Source organism: Gekko japonicus, unplaced genomic scaffold (assembly GCF_001447785.1).
Source record: "Gekko japonicus isolate JY-2015 unplaced genomic scaffold, Gekko_japonicus_V1.1 scaffold1234, whole genome shotgun sequence".
NCBI lineage: Eukaryota > Metazoa > Chordata > Lepidosauria > Squamata > Gekkonidae > Gekko > Gekko japonicus.
The window spans coordinates 418,841-439,261 of NW_015168685.1; the positions used below are offsets into that span (position 1 = coordinate 418,841).

Consider the following 20,421-nt stretch of genomic DNA (forward strand, 5'->3'; position numbering starts at 1 on the left):
TGTCTAACCATCTCATCCTTTGCCGTCCCCGTCTTCTTTGACCTTCAATCTTTCCCAGCATCAGGGTCTTCTCCAGTGAGTGCTCCCTTCTCATTTGGTGGCCAAAGTATTTGAGCTTCAGTTTCATTATCTGGCCTTCCAGGGAACAGTCAGGGTTGATTTCTTTTAGGATTGACTGATTTGATCTTCTTGCAGTCCAAGGGACTCTCAAGAGTCTTCTTCAGCACCAGGGGGGGGGGATCCCTGAAGCAATAGAGACAAAAATGACAGTGTGGAAGTGACCAAAGATATAGCAATGGAATTTGGCCTTGAGAAGTGTGCAGCACTAGCACTGAATGGAGGGGAAAAAATCATAGAATGAGACGAAATCAAGATGCCAAACAACAGCATCCAAACACTGAGCTTTGAAGAAAATTACAAATATCTTTGAATTTTGGAAGCTGACATCAAACATGCCCTTGTTAAAAAAAATATAACCAAGGAGTATTAGTAAAGGTCAAGGTTTCCCTTGGCTGAAAGCTCGCCGAATCCGACTCTAGGGGGCAGTGCTCATCTCCATTTCCAAGCTGAAGAGCCAGCGCTGTCCGAAGACGTTTCCATGGTCACGTGGCCAGCATGACTAAATGCTGAAGCACACAGAATGCTTGTATTACCAAAGGATTAAAAAGATATTGCAAACAAAATTGAATGGAGGCGACACAGTCAGGTCAATTAACACATGGGCAGTCCCAGTTCTAGTTCACAGCCGACATTATTGATTGGAAACAAGCAGAAGTGGAAGCAATACATTGCAGAACTCAGAAGATAATGACGATGCATCACTCACTACACCCCAGAAGTGATGTAAATCGCCTCTACTTACCCAAGAAAATTAGGTGGAAGAGGTTGCTTGAAATATAAGGTTAAAGAGGAAAGACAAGCTCTGAATGACCACCACCTAGAAAAGCAAAGAGAAACTTCTAGTTGAAGTGTACAAGGCAGATTTACTTAAAGTTACAGAAACCCAAAGAAGATTACAATATGATTGAAATCAAAACTCTCTTTGACAACTGGAAGGAAAAGCACTTAAGAACATAAGAACATAAGAGATGCCAATGTTGGATCAGGCCAAAGGCCCATCCAGTCCAATACTCTGTATCACACAGTGGCCAGAAATACCAGTGCCATCAGGAGGTCCACCAGTGGGGCCAGGACATTTGAAGCCCTCCCACTGTTGACCCCCCCCCCAAACACCAAGATGACAGAGCATCAGTTGCCCCAGAGTCCCTATCTATACCTTGTGGCTAATAGCCACTGATGGACCTCTGCTCCATATGCTTCTCTAATTCCCTTTTGAAGCCTTCCATGCTTGTAGCCACCACCACTTCCTGTGGCAGTGAATTCCAAGTGTTAATCACTCTTTGGGTGAAGAAGTACTTCCTTTTATCCGTTCTAACCCGACCGCTCAGCAATTTCATGGAGTGCCCACTTGCATGGGCAGTATTTGAAAGACACAGAGGACAAAGTTGATAGTGAAAATACCTGGAAGTGGCTCCAAAATGGGCACTTGAAGAAAGGAACAGGACTCATTCTAGTTGCACAAGAGCAGGCCCTCAAAACGAACAGTATGAAAACAGAGATTCAGAAGATCAGTGATGACAGCAAAGGCAAAGGATGAAACAGCTGGGCACATGGTCAGTGCCTGCAATAAAATTGCTCAAACCGACCCTAAAGAACATCACGATAGAGTTGCCGCTATGTTGCACTGGAATCTTTGCAAAGAAGTATGACTTCTCATCAGCCAGAAATTAATGGGAGGACAATCCAGACAAAATCATGGACAATGATGAAACAAAGATTCTTTGTGACTTCTGATTGCAAACTGATAAACGCCTGGAGCATAACATCCCACACAATTGTGGGGGGGGGGATGAGAAATAGGGTTTGGATCACTGACACTGCCATTCCAGAAGATAGTAGAATGGAGAAGAAGGAACAGGAGAAGATTGCAAAATACTACAACCTTCCAATAGAGCTAGAGCGTCTCTGGGAGAGCAATGTTACCATCATGCCAGTTATAATTGGAGCCCTTGGAGCAGGGCCTAGAAGTCTCAAGAAACACCTGGACATTCTGGGCACGGAGCAAATAACACAAACTCAGCTCCAGAAGACAGTGTTGCTTGGAACAGCCAGAATCCTGTGAAGGTACATCTGCATTTCCTGAGAACTTGGCTAGATCTCGAATCGCAGAACACCATCTACCAGTCAAATATCTGTGACAATTTGTCATCATCATGGTCACCCTCCTCCTCCTCTAATTAGATGATATGGAAACAAGAGGGAGAGCAGCATACGACTGATCCTGGAAAGATTTTGTCCACAATCCAGATTGTGGCCTCCTGTATTTACATCTGATCTGTAGAGACCCCTGTAGCAGAATGTGCATATTGCAAACAGCACCCCTCTTTCAAAATTCTCTTCCGAATACCCAACCAAATGTTATTTATAGAAGTTTTTAAAATCTCTTCTTGTAGCCAGGGCTCAATGCGCTGGTGGTGAGACGCAAAGATTGGAATATGGGTGATGAAAATCTTGCAAACAGAGAACCCACAGAGTTGATTTTCTGCTTGCACAGAGTTTTCTTAACAGCAGAGATCTTTCAGAAATATGATTCCCTTCTCACGCATGTGTTGCCCTAGGGGGGGAACAGCTCAGAGCTGCAGGGAAAGCACCCGCAGAAGTGGAATTACTCAAGTGATGAGTAATCTGCCCTTTGAGTCAGCTTGCTTCCTCATCCCCAAATCCGAATCTGCCTTTGGCGGGGGAGGGAAGGGGCAGGGGAAGAGAAATTTTTATTTGGGGGGGGGGGGGTCTGGGAAAGATTGAAGGTCAAAGAAGACGGGGAGGCAAAGGATGAGATGGTTAGACAGTGTCATAGATGTAACGAACATGGAATTGAGCAAACTTCAGAGGATGGGGGAAGACAGGAGGGCTGGGCCTGGCGGGATCTGGTCCATGGGGTCGCCAAGAGTCGGGCTCGACTGTGCGACTTAACAACAACAACAACTACCACCTTTTGGTGGGAGTGGTGGAGCTCGCTGGGGAGTTTTTGGAAAGGGAGGGTGCACGTGGGTGTCTGTTACCCCCCTCACCCCCACCCCAAGTGCCTGGTTTTCTCCTTGTTGCCGTTCGATTCTGCCCCTCCTGTCGGGCTGTCAACTTTTCCTCTTTCTTCCTTCCCGTTCAAGCAGTCGACGAGGTTTCCTAGGGTCGTGAGTGAGCTCTCTGACCTCTTCGCGCCCGCCCCAGGAACACATCCATCCCGCTTGCAAACCCCTGGGATGCAAAGGGAACTAAGTGTCTCCCTTCCATCGGAGGCGCTTGCAAACGTCAGGCCAAACGAGACAATTTGAGGCTTGCCTTCCGCCCCAGGCTCCTTTTCTAGACTGAGGTGGTGTTGTTGTTTTGGCAGCTCAGCGTGGCTCGATCCCCGGGCCGTCGGCTGCACCGCCCGCGTGAGAGGCATTTGCCGGAAGGGAAACGCCCGTCGCTGTTCTAGAAAGCGGGAAAACCAAAACTACTGCTCGGTCTTGCTCTCTCCCCTAATCCGGGCGGCCATGGCGGCGGGGGGTCCCCTGGAGGAGCTCTGCGAGGAGGCCACCTGCTCCATCTGCCTGGACTACTTCAGCGACCCGGTGACTATCGCCGAGTGCGGCCACAACTTCTGCCGGGCCTGCCTGATCTGCAGCTGGGGGGACCCGGGGGCCTCGTCCGAGCCTACCTGCCCCCACTGCAGGGGAAGGGTTGAGCTGGGGAGCCTCCGCCCGAACAGGCAGCTGGCCAACTTTGTGGAAATAACCAAGAGATTCACTCTGCAGGAGGGGGAAGAGGTAGGTACGAAGGGGGGGGGGGGGAGGGGGGGGGTCTGCGAAAAGCACCGGGAGCGCTTGAGGATTTTCCTGCCAGGACGACGAAGCCCCCCTCTGCCTGGTGTGCGGCAGCTGTGAGAAGCACAAAGATGAGGAGGTGATTCCTCTGGAGGAGGCTTCTCGGGAAAATAAGGTAAGTAAGAAATCTGTGTGAATCAGGACGAGGAACAGCTGTAGCATCTTCTTGGCTTCTTCTCCTTAGATCCAGAACAGCGAAAAGAGTCTTGGTTTAAACGCAAGTAATGATCGGTATTAAATCAATTAGATTTATGAACCTGACAGCAACCTTGGATTTGCCCTGCTGTAACTTCAGACATCCTACTTAGTAGGTGGAAATGCACACCCCACCACCACCTCCCCGGCATCTAGTTGTCTAGAGTTTGGAGTCAAGGTCCTCTCTGGATCTGATCCAGCAGTGCTCTTTACCATTCTCTGATGCAAAAACACTCTTTGACTATGGGGTCTTTTGTCTCTTGTGGGCTTGTAACTAGGGCTCTTTTTTTGTGGGGGTGGGAGGTGCTGGAACTCTCAAGAGGGAAATGAAGTTTTCAATCTGTATACTGAAAAATCATGAATTTTAAAACATTTTAAAAAGAATTTTGTCTAAGAGCCTCCGGAACTCCCATACTGAGATCATAAGAACATAAGCGAAGCCATGTTGGATCAGGCCAGTGGGATGGGCAGAGTATAAATTAAATAAATCTAGTCCGTTCTGGAGCTCCCCCCCACCCCAAAAAAAGCCCTGCTTGTAACTAAAAATACTGTATCCTGTCCCCTCTTTCAGCTACAAATTGGCTCGGAAAGCATCAGATAGTAATAAGTATATCCAAAAGGTGCTGGAGGGGGAGATTTTCTTTCATACGGGAGAAGTCACCTTTGGCTAAGGAGCTGGTGCTGTACAATCCTGTTTCCTTCCACTGGGACTGTGGCCTATCCATTATGTACAGTTCATTTATTTATAATTTGGATTAAAAATCGCTCAGTCACTGAGTACTCAGGGCTTTGAGCGATGGACAACAATAATAAGAACACATCATATCCAAACAATTCCAATAATTTAAAAGACTGATTAAAACAATTTCACAAAATAATAATACTCAGATGGTGTTAATACATCGAATTCCAACTGTGTCCCCACCTCATGGGCGGGTGAGGTGGGAGGAGGAGGAGGAGATTGGATTTATACCCTTCACTTGGAGTCTCAGAGCAGTTTACAAGCTCCTTTCCCTTCCCTTCCCCACAACAGACACCCTGTGAGGTAGGTGAGGCTGAGAGAGCTCTTTCCGGAACTGTCCTTGAGAGAACAGCTCTGACAGAACTATGGCTTGCCCAAGGTCATTCAGCAGCTGCAAGTGGAGGAGTGGGGAATCAAACCCGGTTCTCCCAGATTAGAGTCCACGCACTTAATCACTGCACCAAACTGAAAAGGGAGAAGAAGGAGGGAGGGAATGACAGCCAAGATGGTGCCTGTCGCTGCCCTCAGCTGAAGGTCTGGTGGAACATCTCCACCTTGCAAGCCCTGCGGAATTGCATAAGATCCCGCAGGGTGCGGATGTCATTTGGCAGAGAGTTCCACCAGGCCGAGGCCAGGGCAGAAAAAGCCCTGGCCCTGGTCACAGACAGCTGGATGTCTTTTGGGCCAGGGATCACCAGTAAGTTGTTCTAAGCGGAGCAAAACGCTCTTTGGGGGTTGTATAGTTGGTGTTCCATGGGCCCTCCGATACTGAGATCATCTATATATATAAAAGAATGTCCCCTCACTGTAAAATCAACGCCCAGGCCAAACTGCTGGACCTAGAGACACCAAATTTGGGGACAGCACTCCTACCATGGCATAGGTGCTCGCTAAGAAGGGATTTTTAAAAATTCGACCCCTAAGATGGTCAAAAGGGGGAAAATGTGCTCTCCCCATTGATTCCTATGCGGCTGCCAGGCAGCTGCCTCTCTGCACCCTCGACTCTGTGATTGGTCAGCTGCAGAGCTCAGTGTTCTGATGTAAACCCCACCCCCAACAGTTACAGGGGACTGCAGAGAGCTAATGACAGTTGAGGAAATCAGGAGTGGCCAAGAACCACCTATGAGGTGAAGCAAAGCTGCTGGCCCAGCCTCTCTGATAGCTTCCAACATACTCCCCCCACCTCTTACACCTAACAGGTGGTTGTCTGTCAAGTGCAGCCCCACCTCCACAGTGGCTTCTAATACTCCTCCCCCTCCTACACTGGACAGGCAGCTGCCTGTTAGGTGTAGGAGAGGAGGTGGGATGGCTTCCAATACACTCCCCCTACCTCCTACACCTAACAGGCGGTTGTCTGTCAGGTGCAGCAGCAGTTGCAGGGTACTTAAAGCCACAAGGGTGCCTGCCCCAGAAGTAACTCCTTAGTGATCCTGCCAGCCCTGCCTCCACAGTGGCTTCTAATACTCCTCCCCCCTCCTTGTCCTACACTGGACAGGCAGCTGCCTGTCGGGTGTAGAAGAGGAGGTGGGATGCTTACAGCCGCCGGGGAGGTTTGCTCAGCAGGATTACCTTAGCACTGCTGCTGGCCCAGCCTCCCCGATGCCTTTAAATACAATCCCCCCCAATACCAGACAGGCTGGTGTCTGTCAGGTGTAGGAGCAGGGCCAGGGTATAAATGTTTATGGGGAGATAGTAAAGGACATTTTTAGGAGCCATTTCGATGAGTGCCTCCCTCATAAACCTGAAGAAACGTCCACCACATCACACCAACTCCCCCTCACACCTCTCACCTCTTACTGCCCCCAAGAAAGCTCCTGGCAAACATCGTGCCAGATTTACCAGTGCTACATGGAGGAGGCAACTTAGGAATGCGGCAAAAACATTTGCACATAGTACTCCTGCAGTGCACTGAGCTGCACAGGCCAAGTACCAGCAAGGTCACCCTGAGGTGCTCAGAACAACACAGTCTCCATATGAGCAAAACAATCCAGGAACACAAGTAGAGAGGCCATCACTTTCGTGGAAAGTAGCAGGAGTTGACTTAACAGATGACTGCTTCTTAAATGGACAGTTCTGTGTGGCCTGCTCCAGAGTGAGCTCATCAAGCAGCCTGGTGATCCTAGCACCTGAGGGTAGAACCACCAATGTGGTCTAGAGAGAGGTCCTTCGGTAGAGAGGGGGGAAAAGTACGTATGTCTCACTTCATTTCTTACACGACTAAGCTTGCCAAACCGCGGCGGGAGATCCATGCGTCGTCGCAGGATCGCTGCCGCGGGGGGGACAGTAATCCGCGCTGCTCCGGCATCGCCAGGATGTGACGCTACGTTATTTCCCCCCCCCCTCACTTTTACATTTTAAAATACAGAAGAATGAAGTTACAAGGAGTGGAACACCGCCCCCCCAATCAAACTGAACTGAATTCCCATCAGAAAGAATATCGGGTCATTGGTTCCAAGTGAGTGAGAGAGAAATTCTCATGCCTCTATCAGAATTGTCATTCATTTATAGTATTAATGGTGTTGTCTGGAGGGCCACCTAGGAGGAGATGCCATCTGTGAGACAGTGGATAGGCTGGTTTGGAGTTAAATCTGAAAGGTGGCTTAAAAATCCATATAGGTCAAGATCTTAGCTTGTGTGTATGCTAGTAGTGTGTATGCTACTTTCCCTGAGACTAAACCACCGTGAGACTAAAAAACCCCAAGGAGTTAACTTTTTATTTATGGTTTGAGCATAACATTGGAGGGAATCAAGTGAAGGTTACAACGTTTTTTTCAATTCAGCTTTTGAACTGTTTCCCCATTGTGGCCTTTGGGACTCTTCCTTACAAGTTGACCTTTTCCCAGTCAGCTGTTAAGCTGTTCTTCTGCCACAGCTTCTCTCAGCCAGTCTGACTCCCAACTGAAATGACGGCTATTTTTCAACAGTCCCTCTCACCAACATTCCATCAGCTCTCATTGGTCGCTCTTAGGGAGAGGCAGAACCTCGCCTGTCCATCATACTAGTGTAACTCCAGCTTTCCCCACTAAGTCCAGTTGAGGGAAGAAATTATGGGTCCTGGCTTTGTTATAGGAGGGGGACCACAGTGAAAGTAGGCAAAGAAAGAAAAAATTAAAAACAACTCCCAGACCCTCCAATCACTTATAATCATTTACAAATAGAAATTAAAATACAAATAGGGTTTACTCCAACGAGAAGGGGTGGGGAATCAAAGCAGGACACATGTATAGTAAATTCAAATATAGCAGCGCAACTCATGGTGGGAACCAAAGAGGTGGTGATGAGAGTCTTTTCCTGACTCTCTTTTTTTGTATTTTTGTAATGGAAGTCATGGCAGCCTCTGGTGACTGACCCCTACTGGGGGGCTGGAGGATATTCAGGGAGGTGGCTGGATAAAGCCTCCTGACTACTGTCATTCCTTAAGAACATAAGAGACGCCAATGTTGGATCAGGCCAAAGGCCCATCCAGTCCAACACTCTGTATCCCACAGTAGCCAGAAATACCAGTGCCATCAGGAGGCCCACCAGTGGGGCCAGGACATTAGAAGCCCTCCCACTGTTGACCCCCCCAAGCACCAAGATGACAGAGCATCACTTGCCCCAGAGTCCCTATCTATACCTTGTGGCTAATAGCCACTGATGGACCTCTGCTCCATATGCTTATCTAATTCCCTTTGAAGCCGTCCATGCCTGTAGCCGCCACCACTTCCTGTGGCAGTGAATTCCACGTGTTAATCACTCTTTGGGTGAAGAAGTACCTCCTTTTATCCGTTCTAACCCGACCGCTCAGCAATTTCATGGAGTGCCCACGAGTTCTTGTATTGTGAGAAAGGGAGAAAAGTACCTCTTTCTCTACCTGCTCTTTCCCATGCATAATCTTGTAAACCTCAATCATGTCACCCCTCAGTCGTCGTTTCTCCAAGCTAAAGAGCCCTAAGCGCTTTAACCTTTCCTCATAGGGAAAGTGTTCCAACCCTTTTATCATTCGAGTTGCCCTTTTCTGCACTTTTTCCAAAGCTGTAATATCCTTTTTAAGGTGTGGTGACCTTCAGAGGTCTCCCATCAAAGTACTTACCAGAGTTGGCCCTGCTTAGCTTCCGAGATCTGACAAGATCAGGCTTGCCTGTTTTCCCGTCTCTCTGAGGCATTCTGCAGTCTTTGCAGTCTCAGTCTTTGCACGCTGTGGCTTCACTGCCACTGTGCTCTTGGGGCTGCTGCAGATCTCTGGAGGTGTCAGGCTTCCCAAGGCTTCCCTGTTTTTTCTGCGCTGAGGCCCAGATGGCTCCCATCTCCCTCTTTTTCATCAGAACACTCTTTTTCTTTATTTCCCCTCCTGCAGCTCCCTCTCAAGGACAAAATGCCTTGACACATGAAGCTGCCTTCTACTGAATCAGACCCTTGGTCCCTCGTGGCCAGTAATGTCTACGCAGACTGGCGGCAGTTCTCCAGGGTCTCAGGCCAGAGGTCTTCCCCATCATCTAGTCCTTTTAACTGGAGATGCCGGGGATTGAACTTGGGACCTTCTGCATGCAAAGCAAAGGCTTTTCCGCTGAGCCACAGTCCTTTCCCCACCCAGACTTCAGCAGAGGGCCAAGTGCATAGGGTAACACTTGGTTACGTCCAGCTTCTATTTTAAAAGGTTTTGAGTTTTGGGTTTTTTTAACTGAACAAGGCACATATTATATCCAGTCTCTACAGTCCTGGGGGAGAAAAAAAATGAAACAAATCTTGTTTCTTTGTTTCGGGCATCAGGCAGTCGGGACAGCCGGAAAAGGGGGAGTTTGCCAGAAGCACCAGGAGCCCCTGAAGCTCTTCTGCAAGGATGATCAAGCTCTCATCTGTGTGGTCTGTGACCGGTCCAAGGAGCACAGAAATCACAAGACCCTTCCTCTTGAGGAGGCCTCCCAGGAGTACCAGGTAGGAAATCAACAAAGTGGAGGTCGGTGGGGAAGAGCTGTGGATCCTTCCCTTCTCCTTGGTCTCTTTGCAGGGAAACTCCCTCCAGTTCCTGCCCCAGCCTCTGGGCCCCAAGTGGGGAGTGAAAACACTTCTTTGATGCCTCCTTCCTGGTTTGGTGTCTCCCTTTTCCTTTTCTCCTGACCTCCTGCTGTCGCCAGTGTGGGGTGGTATGGGGAGACTGGCTCACTTCCTGTCTTGCTTTGTTAACATCTGGCAGCCCATGGTGTGGCTGAGCTACAAGGGGGCAGCTGCCTGGTTTAAATGCCACTCCCTCCACTCACACACACAGAGCTTTCCTGATTTCAGTTGTTGGCCCGGAGTTAAGAACATAAGAAGAGCCCTGCTGGATCAGACCAGTGGTCTATGTAGTCCAGCACCCTGTCTCACACAGTGGCCAACTAGTTCCTCTGGAGGGCCAACAACAGGGCATGGAGGCCGAGGCCTTCCCCCGAGGTTGCCTCTTGGCTCTGGGATTCAGAGGTTGACGGCTTCTGACTGTGGAGGTTCCCCTCAGTCACCATGGCTAGTAGCCACTGACAGACCTCTCCTCTATGAATCTATCTAATTCCATTTTATAAGAACATAAGAAGAGCCCTGCTGGATCAGACCAATAAGCCATCCAGTCCAGCATCCTGTCTCACACAGTGGCCAACCAGTTCCTCTGGATGGCCAACAACAGGGCACGGAGGCCGAGGTTTTCCCCTGATGTTGCCTCCTGGCTCTGGGATTCAGAAGTTTAGTGGCTCTGAATGGCTAGTATCCACTGATAGACTTCTGCTTTTGTATTCTTTTTCTTGAATGATCATAACCAAAGAGTGAGGGAAAGTGTGGAGTGGAAGGTATGCATTTCCTCCACCATTCCCAATCCAGTGCCAGTTACCTCTTGCCTGGCATTCTCCTCAAAACCTTCCCTCACCCCCAGTGACTGAATTTTTTTAGTGCAAAAAACCCTCCTGTGGCACTGGATGGAATGGTGGGCAGGAGTATAAAGGATGGAGTAAATCTCCGTGAGGAAGCAGAGTTGCCACTGCAAATATTTTTGTACTGAAGCGGCAATCAGAGGAGAATGGGCCACCATCCCTGTGAGGAAACTACCTATGTTTAGCTTTTGAAAAATGTTGTTGAAGATCCTGTTATGGACATGGGGCAGTTAGATCTAGTTTGGCCCTTAAATGACAGTTTTGCTTCTCATATGTTTTATAGTAAATGTCTAAAGAGGAACAAATCTCAGTTTTGGGTCTCTTCCTCACCCCCCCACCCAGGATCAGTTCCGGAACTGTTTGAAGATTCTGAAGAAGGAGAGAGAGAGAATTTTGGCATATGAAGGAGACGTAGTGAAGGAAAGCCAAGAGCTGCTCGTAAGTGTCACTGTGGCTGGGGAGTGAACAGAATTTAGAACTAGTATTGAGAAAAAAAATGTAGTACAAACAGCAGAATAGTCAACCAACAAGGCAGGCCCCCCACCCCTTCCAGTATGGAACTTCCATGCACTGATGGTGAGTATTCAGCAGACCAGGCCCGGAAAAGGTAGGCTTAACATTGGAATTCTGAACAAAATTATACTTGAGTGGTGGGGCTGGGAATGCTGTGGAACTGAGCACTCTTGTACCGCTGGCACTCCCTGCCCTCTGGTATCATAGCCATTCATCTAGGGTCAACAACAGGGTATAGAGGCCTTCATTAGATGTTGTATCCTAGCACTAGGATCCAGAGGATGACTGGCCTCTGAATGTGGAAGTTCCCTTCTGTCTCCACGGCTAGTAGCCTCTGATAGCCCTATCCTCCATGAATCTTTCTAATCCTCTTTCAAAGCTGTCTATTCCCATGGCCGTTACTGCATACTCTGGCAGCAAATTCCACCTTTGAGTCACTCTGTACGTAAAGTAGTATTTCCTGTTGTTCGCCCTGAACCTACTGCTCCATCAGCTTCACTGGATGCTGTCATGATCTCTGGGCTGTGCAAGCACGGCCTAGCAGGCCCAGGGAGCCTGGTTAGCAGTAGAGGAGTCTGGACCTACAACTCCCAGAAGCCCCTGAGAGGTTTTGGAGCCAAAATTGACCAATAGGAAAATCCACAGCTAGTAGCCTCTGATAGCCCTATCCTCCATGAATCTTTCTAATCCTCTTTCAAAGCTGTCTATTCCCATGGTCGTTACTGCATCCTCTGGCAGCAAATTCCACCTTTGAGTCACTCTCTGCGTAAAGTAGTATTTCCTGTGGTCCGCCCTGAACCTACTGCTCCATCAGCTTCATTGGATGCTGTCATGATCTCTGGGCAAGCACAGCCTAGCAGGCCCAGGGAGCCTGGCTAGCAGTAGAGGAGGCTGGACCTACAACTCCCAGAAGCCCCTGAGAGGTTTTGGAGCCAAAATTGACCAATAGGAAAAGAGGAGGGATTGGAACAAAAGGGCTGGTGCCAGAGCAGAAGCTGTTCTTTCTCCCAGAGGGCAGAGCCAGAAGGAAGGCTGCTGCAGGAAAGAGACCCTCATCCTGAGGGAGGGGTGAGTAGTCTAAGGCCACTGCAGATAGTGAGCTAGGGACAGTATATATTTAGACACGTTAGGGCATTTGATTTCTTTTCTTTTCACCCACTTACTGTTATTATTCCTGCACCTTGTTTGTTTGACCTCCTATAAAATAAACTATTTTCCTTGTTGTACTCTGCCTGGTCCTCACGCGTATTATTCGGCCAAATAAGGGAGGTCTGAAGGTCTTGGGAGGGTGCTCTGGGCCTTCTCAAGGGAACCTAAATCCAGAGTGGTGGCAGCATCAGGTGACACCCCACCTGAGCCGTGACAGATGCTCTCAAGTTCCAGTATTCTGGGAGAGAGAGAGAAATCAACAGCAGGCAGCATGCTTGCCCCACTCAAACTTAGGCCAATGATCTTCTGATCACCTTCAACCAGTCAGGACCCTGTCCTGAAAGAGGAGAGAGACTCCCCCCCCCTCCCCACTGTTACAGCTGAAATCAGTAAATTAATTAGCAGACCTGTTGAATGCCTACGCAGTGGCCTTGAGCGGGTAGGTCAGTGCTGGGGAGAGCTGGTAAGTACTGAGCCGAGAACACAAGAAAAAATCTTGCAGCTGGAATTTTACTCGGAGACAGCTCATTCCCTCAACACCCCCCCCCACCCGACTTGCTAGAAGCATTGATAGATACCCTGCCGATCCTGAATTTAGCCAAGGGGCATTCAGCCATTGCTGATCCTAAGGGGGAAAGCACTTGGGATGCACAGCAGCGTGTAGATTTCCCCCACCTCTGCAGTTTTTTCTTGCCCAAAGTGTAGGCAGGAAAGCTGCAGCTTAGATATGGAGTCCAAGTGAGGGGAAGGGGCTTCTGAGCTCTTTTGCCCTCAGTGGTACTTCTGTTCAAACATTGTATCTTGTATCCTCTTGGGAAGTGCAGGGGTCAGCATATGGATGGTGTTGTAGTGGGGAAACAAAATGATAGAAGAAACTTGCTCCCTGGGACTTCTGCTGTAGACCTAATCCTCTGTGGCTGAAAGATCCACGTGTCCTTTGACCCTGATGATGGGTCCTTAGGAATCCTTCTCTTTCCCTGCTGAATGTTAATTGTGATCTCTGTGAAAGGGAAAAATGCTTTTAGGAGCCTCCGAAAGTGTCTCCTCCCACTGCAGAGACCGGCTGTGTTCCTGACGCTGGCCTGCTTTTCTTCTCTTTCCATCCCAGAAGCAAACCATGGGAAAGAAGCAAGAGACGGTAGTCAAGTTCAGGCAACTGCATGCATTTCTGGAGGAACAAGAGGAACTTTTGCTGGCCCGGATGGAAGAGGTAGAGAAGGAGGTGGCAAGGAAATTGGACCAAGCTCTGGCCAAACTATCTGGGGCACTGTTCAGTCTTGAAAGCCTCATCTGGGAGATGGAGAAGAAATGTGAGCAGTCAGCCCGTGATCTCTTGCAGGTAAGAGCGTGGCAGAAAAAGGCCGGGTTCGCCTTTGGGAAAAGGCTGGCTCCAAACCCTCTCTGTACCTCGCTTGGGCAGAAAGCCAGTGAACCCCGTTGATGTTGCAAGTCAGTTCTTGTTTCCGTTCTGCCCACGTGCCCCTCTGTGGTTGCCCATCCAGCAATGTGAGCTCTTTCTCTGTTGCTTTTGAGGAGCCCTCTCACTGTGTTATCTGTATTTTTACATCTGATTTTTGCTTTTATTATTTATTTATTTATTTCTATTTAGATCCCGCCTTGCCTGACAAAACAAAAGAACACTTGAATGAGTGCATTTTAGTGAAACCATAAAATATAGAGGAAGGGTTCAGGTGTTTTCCTTAGGATAGCTACTGCTGGTGCAGTAACGCGCCATCCAGTGTTCATGCCCGGGGGGGGGGGGGTGAGCACTGCAGGTTGAACATGTTGAAGGCATTAAGTACCATGTGGACCCACAGCCATAGAGCTGCTTCCAGCTGATTGCAGAAGAGCTGTTTGTCAGCTGAGCGAGAGGGTCCTGGTGTGTCTTGGGCCTCTGCCGGGGTCTCTCCCCCTTTCGTGGCATAGTCAGGCTATCCTACCTGCCTATCTCAGCTTTTGCAGTTCTCTAGAGCCCTTATTTGTTCAGGTTGAGAATCAAGGGGCCGTGACTCATAATGTTGGTGGTGCGGGGAGGGAGGGGTTCCAGGAGGGCGTTGAAGTGCCCTTTGCTGGTGCATCCTTTGCTCAGTTGGGAATATTGGCACTATTTGTAAGGTAGTGGCTGACCAAGGGTCTAGAGGAAGCTCCCGGGATCACACCAGTGGAGAATGAGGGATTCGCTGAGTGGTTAGGGAAGTGCAGGAGAAGGTAGCAGATGGAGGAATCTCTGAAGCGTGTGTGTGTTTGTGTGTGTACGATTGAGCAACACATACAAGGAATGCCAGGTTCACTGGTAGCTCTTCCAGACAACCAGAAATGAGGGCTGTATGCAATATCATCTGCAGCAACTTTAAAAGGAGCATTGGGGGAGGTGGCACTCTATCGGGCACTGCTGAATTGCCAAGCCAGTTCTCTGAAACGGCTTCCCTCATTCCCTCATGAAGAAGTTCTCCCACTCCATGAAGATAACAGCCTCAGTCCTTGAGTGAAAATATGCTATTTGGAGAAATGTACACAGAAGGAGTCTGAATGTATCTCCCTCCAATGTCTGAGGGGCCTTTGCGGTGTGACTTGTGGCAGATGTTGATCTCCTTCCCCCCTTCCTTCCCCTTCCCTTTCTGCCCAGTGAGCTCAGGGCAGTGTACAACAATGGGTTAAAAAAACATATCAGTTAAAACTTTTAAAATTACAATAAGGTTTCAATCAAATTAAATCAGCTGGCAGTCTAGATTCCCAGGTATGCTACCCCCTTGTGGGGTGGGGGGTAAGAGTGCCAGCCAAATGGACGCTGTCGCTGTCCTCAACGGAACGCCTGGCGGAACATCTCTGCCTTACATGTCCTGTGGAACTGCATCAGGTCCTGCAGGGCACGAATGTTACTCAGCAGAGAGTTCCACCAGGTTGGGGCCAGAGCACCAAAGGCCCTGGCTAAGGACAGCTGGATATCTTTTGGGCCGGGGACCACAAGCAAGTTGTAATTAGCAGAGCATAATGCCTCTGGGGCAGAGGTCATTTCGGGGGGGATCGCGGGGGATCGCAGTTCCCCCGGGTGAGGTACGGGGGCGGGGCACATGACGAAGCCCCGCCCCCTGCTTCCAGCCACCCCGCTTCCGGCCCTCATGGGCGGGTGTGTGGCCTTATGACACACTTCCGGTGATGTCAGGGGGTGTGGCCTTATGACAAACTTCCGGTGATGTCAGGGGGTGTGGCATATGCTAATGAGTTGTGCTAATGAGTTCCCCTAGCTCTTTTTCTATGAAACGACCCCTGCTCTGGGGGATATACCAAGAGAGGCGGTTCTGAAGGTACATGGGTCCCAGACCGTTAAGGGCCTTGAAGGTCAACACCAAGACCTTGAACCTGATCTGGTGCTCAACCGGCAGTCAGAGCAGCTCACACAGCACAGTTTCTCTTTCCTCTTTTTAGGATGTCCGAAGCACCTTGCAGAGGTAAGTGGGTCTCTGTCTTACTCCCGCCTTCGTTTCTTTTCTCCACTGGTGGGAATTCTGAATTGGATAGATAATGGCCCACCACTTTTTTTCTCCAGGTATGAAGCAAAGGAGACATTTGAGAATCCCATGACTTTTCCTCTGGCATTGAAGTGGAAGATCTGGGATGTCCGTGACAGCAGTCACTTTCTGGAAGGTGTCATGAAGCAGTTGAAAGGTAATGAAGAACAGCTGGCAGGGTTTCAGACTGGAATTTAGATGAGACAGATGTGAATGGGGAACTTTCCCAGTCAATTGTATCACTAGCTGGGCCAGGAATACAAGGAATTTCTGTCCCAGTTCAGAAGGCCATTTCAGTTCACCATGGGATGGTTTTCTGATCAAAATTCCTTCTCTGGCTTTATCTCACCATTGCATTCTCTGGGTTTTTGTCAAAATGGTTCTGTACTTGGATCTTCTTCACTCCCATGCACATGCGCTGTTGAACCAAGAGGTCGGGGCAGAACAAGCCTCCGAAATGAAAGAGCGGGGAGAGACCAGACTCTTCAGGACACCCTTACTTAATATATTGAGTCACTCTCCTGATTCCTTTCAGGAAGAGGTCCCCCTTCTGTGTCTGTGGCCAGATTGGACCTCTCAGAACTGACCACTTGGCCAAGTGGGTTGTTTACTTGCATGTGTCCTCGCTGAGCCCACAGAATGGTCTCAGGGCGACTGACAGTGCTCTTTTAAACAGAGTCTCCATCTCTAAGTCCATTGGAATCAATGGGCCGAGAAGGGTGTCAATCTGTTTAGGATGGTACTAGATTTGGGTGGGTGTTGGTGTTGGTCTGAAGTGGTAGACCGCTTTTGTTTTTGCTGCTATTCACAGGTTTTACTAACTGCTTCAATCCAGTTTTAGCAATACCTATTGCTCAGTTACTTATGCGTCTTGACTCTTAAGTAGCCCTTCCTGGCAACCACCACCCCACCTATATGTATGGACTGGTCACTTCCATTTCAGTGTATCTGAGGAAGTGTGAAAGCTTACACCAGGAATAAAACTTTGTTGGTCTTAAAGGCACCACGGGACTCAAACTTTGTTTTTGTTTTTTGTCAAAAAAATTTTTATTTAGGATATAAACATTCATAATCAACATTAAATTTTTTACACTTGTCCCTTTCATACCCTACCCACCTCCCTTTTCCCCTCCCTAATATATGGCTTCCCACAGTGCTTCGACCTCCTGCCCATCTCTTTATTAATTTTTACAACAACAATTTTCTTTTTGTAATTCACTAGGTAACTATTATTTCACTATAGTAATTAATTTTTAACTTATCCTATCTACCAAGCATTCGATGATTAATACGGGACTCAAACTTTGTTGGGATGGTACTGTGAGACATTCTGTTTCTGAAGAAACATGGCTAATACCTGATTGGAAGGCCACGAGTAACCCCATCTTTGCTGCTGTGAACATCTTGGAAAAAGGCAGGACAGAAATTTATCAAGTTATTTAGGATTTCCCCCAAAATAGGAAATGGACTAATCACTATTGCAAATTAAGACTATAAAAATCTATTGCCATGATTTACAATTAGCATTTTAAATAAAACAACAACCCAACACTAAAAAGTAAATTTCGAACCCTTTTCATAATGCCTCTCTGCCATGATCTGCTGGTTCTTCTGAATTCACACTTTTTGATTTTTATTGAAAAAGACTCCAGCTGTTTTCATTGCAGAGAAATAAGGGATCACCTTCCCCTTTGTATTTCTACAGCAAGAAAGTCTGGAGTCTTACTTTAAAAAAAAAAGAGAATGAAAGCTGGGAATTCAGAGGACCTATTAATAGTAGAGAAAGTAGTGTGTGCGGGGGGAAGTGAATAGCAGCCACTGAGAGGGAAGAGTCAAGAAAAAGTGTTTCGATATAGGTAGGACCTTCACAAATGCCCACTTTCCTGTCCACACATTTTACTGCAATCTTTCCAAAAAGCTTGTATCTGACAGGATTTTGGAAATTTCAGAGCAGAGCAGTGGAAGTCCCAGGAAGTGGGAAATTGGTGACAACATTATGTGGCTCTTCAAAAATCCCCTGCTCCAGTTTGGATGCCAAATCAGAGAAAACGTCTGTGTGGAAACACCTTAGGCTTATCTAGATTGGACCTTTGGGCTGCAGTCCCCAGCATATTTTCTGTGAAGCGAGTCTCAAGTAACTCAAAGCAAATAAATTCTAGATAAGAGTATTCATGATCATTCTTTGTCCTTTTTAGTAGTTAAATGTCACTTTGCCAAATTCAATACATTCTGTCCAACAGCAGCAATTATTAGGAACAGTGAGAAAAATAAATGTAAAGAAATTTGAATGTTTGCACATGTCTACCTAACCTTTCAGCTAAAACCAAGAAAAGAATGTTAACTCATTATTGTTGCAAAATCTGTGCTATACCCAGGGGCTGACTGCTTGTTTTCTGTTCATATCTGCAGGTAATCTGGATTCTGGAGTTTGCATGCAGAAAGGTACATTCCATGCATTAATCCATTATTTCTAAACTAAAAAGCGTCACCTCGCAATCTGTTCTTCTGATTGGTGTTTTTGGAGTGATAAGTTTACTCTTGTTCCTCAAAATCTCACCCTCCCTGTCCCAACAAGTTCGTCAGTGCTTCATTCTGAGGAAGCCTGTCAGGATTTATCAGGATGTCAGAGAAGGTAAATTCTGAGGGAATGAACTGCCTCCTTTCATCTTATAAGAAGGGCCTTGCTGGATCAGGACTGTGGTCCATTTAACCCAGCATCTCACAAAGTGGCCATCCAGTTCCAAGGCCTTCCCCGGACGTTGCCTCCTTGCTCTGGGATTCAGAGGTTGACTGCCTCTGAATGTGGAGGTTCCCTTTATTCACCATGACTAGCAGTCACTGATCATCTGTGGATCTGTTGCTTTGGCAGCAACTGTATGACAGCAAAAGGATTTTCACTGTGTGCCTAAAAATAAGCTTCTGCGGCCATTTTGTGGCTCCTGTGGCAGCCATTTGCTGTATGACAGGAAAAGGATTTTCACTGTGTGCCTAAAGATAAGACAAGCTTCTGCAGCCATTTTGTGGCTCCTGTGGCAGCCATTTTGTTGCTGCACTCACCACGTAGTATCAGAATGTGCCCGTGGCATAAAAAGGTTGGGGATCCCTGCAATATACACTACTCTTTGCTTCTCCCTCAGCGTATTTCTTTGATATAGGATATGGAAAAGAGGCTGTATTCACACGATGTTGCTACTGTTTCTTCAAGCCCAGGAAGTTAATAGGACAGGGGATGGAAGGAGAGCCTGTGAGCCCAGGTGAGGGTTAAAACCAAAAAGCAGGAAAGGGGAAAGGAACACACTACAATGACAGAAATGTTAAACAACCAACTAGGTCAGGTCAGGGAGATCCACAGGAAATGGACATATGTGGGACACTAACAATAGTATCAGGAACACGTGGCAAACAACTCTGCTGTTTGTCTCCCAGCTGAACCCGCTTCTCTTCTCTCTCCTCCCCCCCCCCAGCAAAAGTGACTCTGGATCAGGACACGGCCCATCCAGAACTCATCTTGTACAACGCTGGGAAAAGCATGAGACCAGGAGAAAAAGCTCAGATTCTGCCCAACAATCCGGAGAGATTTGACCGGTTTCGTGCTGTGCTGGGCCGTGAGGGATTCAGAGCAGGCCGCCATTTCTGGGAAGTCCTTGTGGGAAGTGAGGGGGAATGGGCTGTGGGGGTGGCCAGAAGGTCTGTGAGGAGGAAAGGTGTGTTCTCCTTTGGTCCTGAGGAAGGGGTCTGGGCTGTGGGGAAGTGGAGGGGCAGCTACAAGGCTTCCGTAAAAGGTCATTATCCACCTGTGACTGTGAGGGGGGAGCTCAAGAGGATCCAGGTCTGTCTGAACTACACTGGGGGGCGCGTGGCCTTTTTTGATGCTGACAGAGGAGCCCTTTTCTGCGAGTTCTCTGGAGCCTCCTTCTCTGGAGAGGCCCTCCTGCCCTTCTTTTGGGTGCATTTGAAAGGTTGCCTCCAACTCTGCTGAGACCGTCATTTCACACCAGGGCCACTGTGACATCCTCCTTATTGGGGAGAACTAGTTTCACTTTAAAAGTTATTTTTCTTTTGTTTAACAGGGTAGATTCTGCTGCCACCAGGAAATTTTAAGGATTTCCAAACCTTTATGCTTTTACTTTTGCTCTTACTAGTTTGGTAGACCGAGTTCAAGGAACTATGTGGTCCTGGGAAGTATTTCATTCAGAGCTGGTATAAACTTGGATAAAAGAGGATTTATTGAAATAAATACTAAATAAGAGGGTGGTACAATGTAACTAGTAATGTGTAAATGATGAACAATTGCTTTGGTATCACACACAATCTTCTCCCTCACTGACAGGGATCTTTTCATGTAACTTTGTAACACTTGTTTATCTCAATGCCATATATGTTCACTGTTTCACTCCAGTTTGTTATGACACTCAGACTTTCCTTTAACTTTTCTTCACTTAAACTTTACTTTACTTTTTCCTATTCACTCCGCTTTCAGCTCTCTTTCTCTTTCTCATTGAACAATCTCA

At 47.9% G+C, this 20,421-nt stretch overlaps 1 protein-coding gene across 1 annotated transcript in view; it reads left to right on the forward strand.

Annotated features, from left to right (window-relative positions):
- The first annotated feature begins 3,577 nt into the window (after nucleotides 1-3,577).
- Nucleotides 3,578-20,421, forward strand: part of LOC107113992 (tripartite motif-containing protein 7-like) — a 24,184-nt gene continuing 7,340 nt past the window's right edge. The window contains exons 1-8 of the mRNA XM_015415409.1: nucleotides 3,578-3,873; nucleotides 9,626-9,777; nucleotides 11,082-11,177; nucleotides 13,510-13,740; nucleotides 15,828-15,850; nucleotides 15,949-16,067; nucleotides 18,320-18,352; nucleotides 19,375-19,614. Of these exons, the coding sequence (XP_015270895.1) occupies nucleotides 3,597-3,873; nucleotides 9,626-9,777; nucleotides 11,082-11,177; nucleotides 13,510-13,740; nucleotides 15,828-15,850; nucleotides 15,949-16,067; nucleotides 18,320-18,352; nucleotides 19,375-19,614 (1,171 nt within the window). The 5' untranslated portion in view covers nucleotides 3,578-3,596. The remainder of the gene's footprint in view (nucleotides 3,874-9,625; nucleotides 9,778-11,081; nucleotides 11,178-13,509; nucleotides 13,741-15,827; nucleotides 15,851-15,948; nucleotides 16,068-18,319; nucleotides 18,353-19,374; nucleotides 19,615-20,421) is intronic.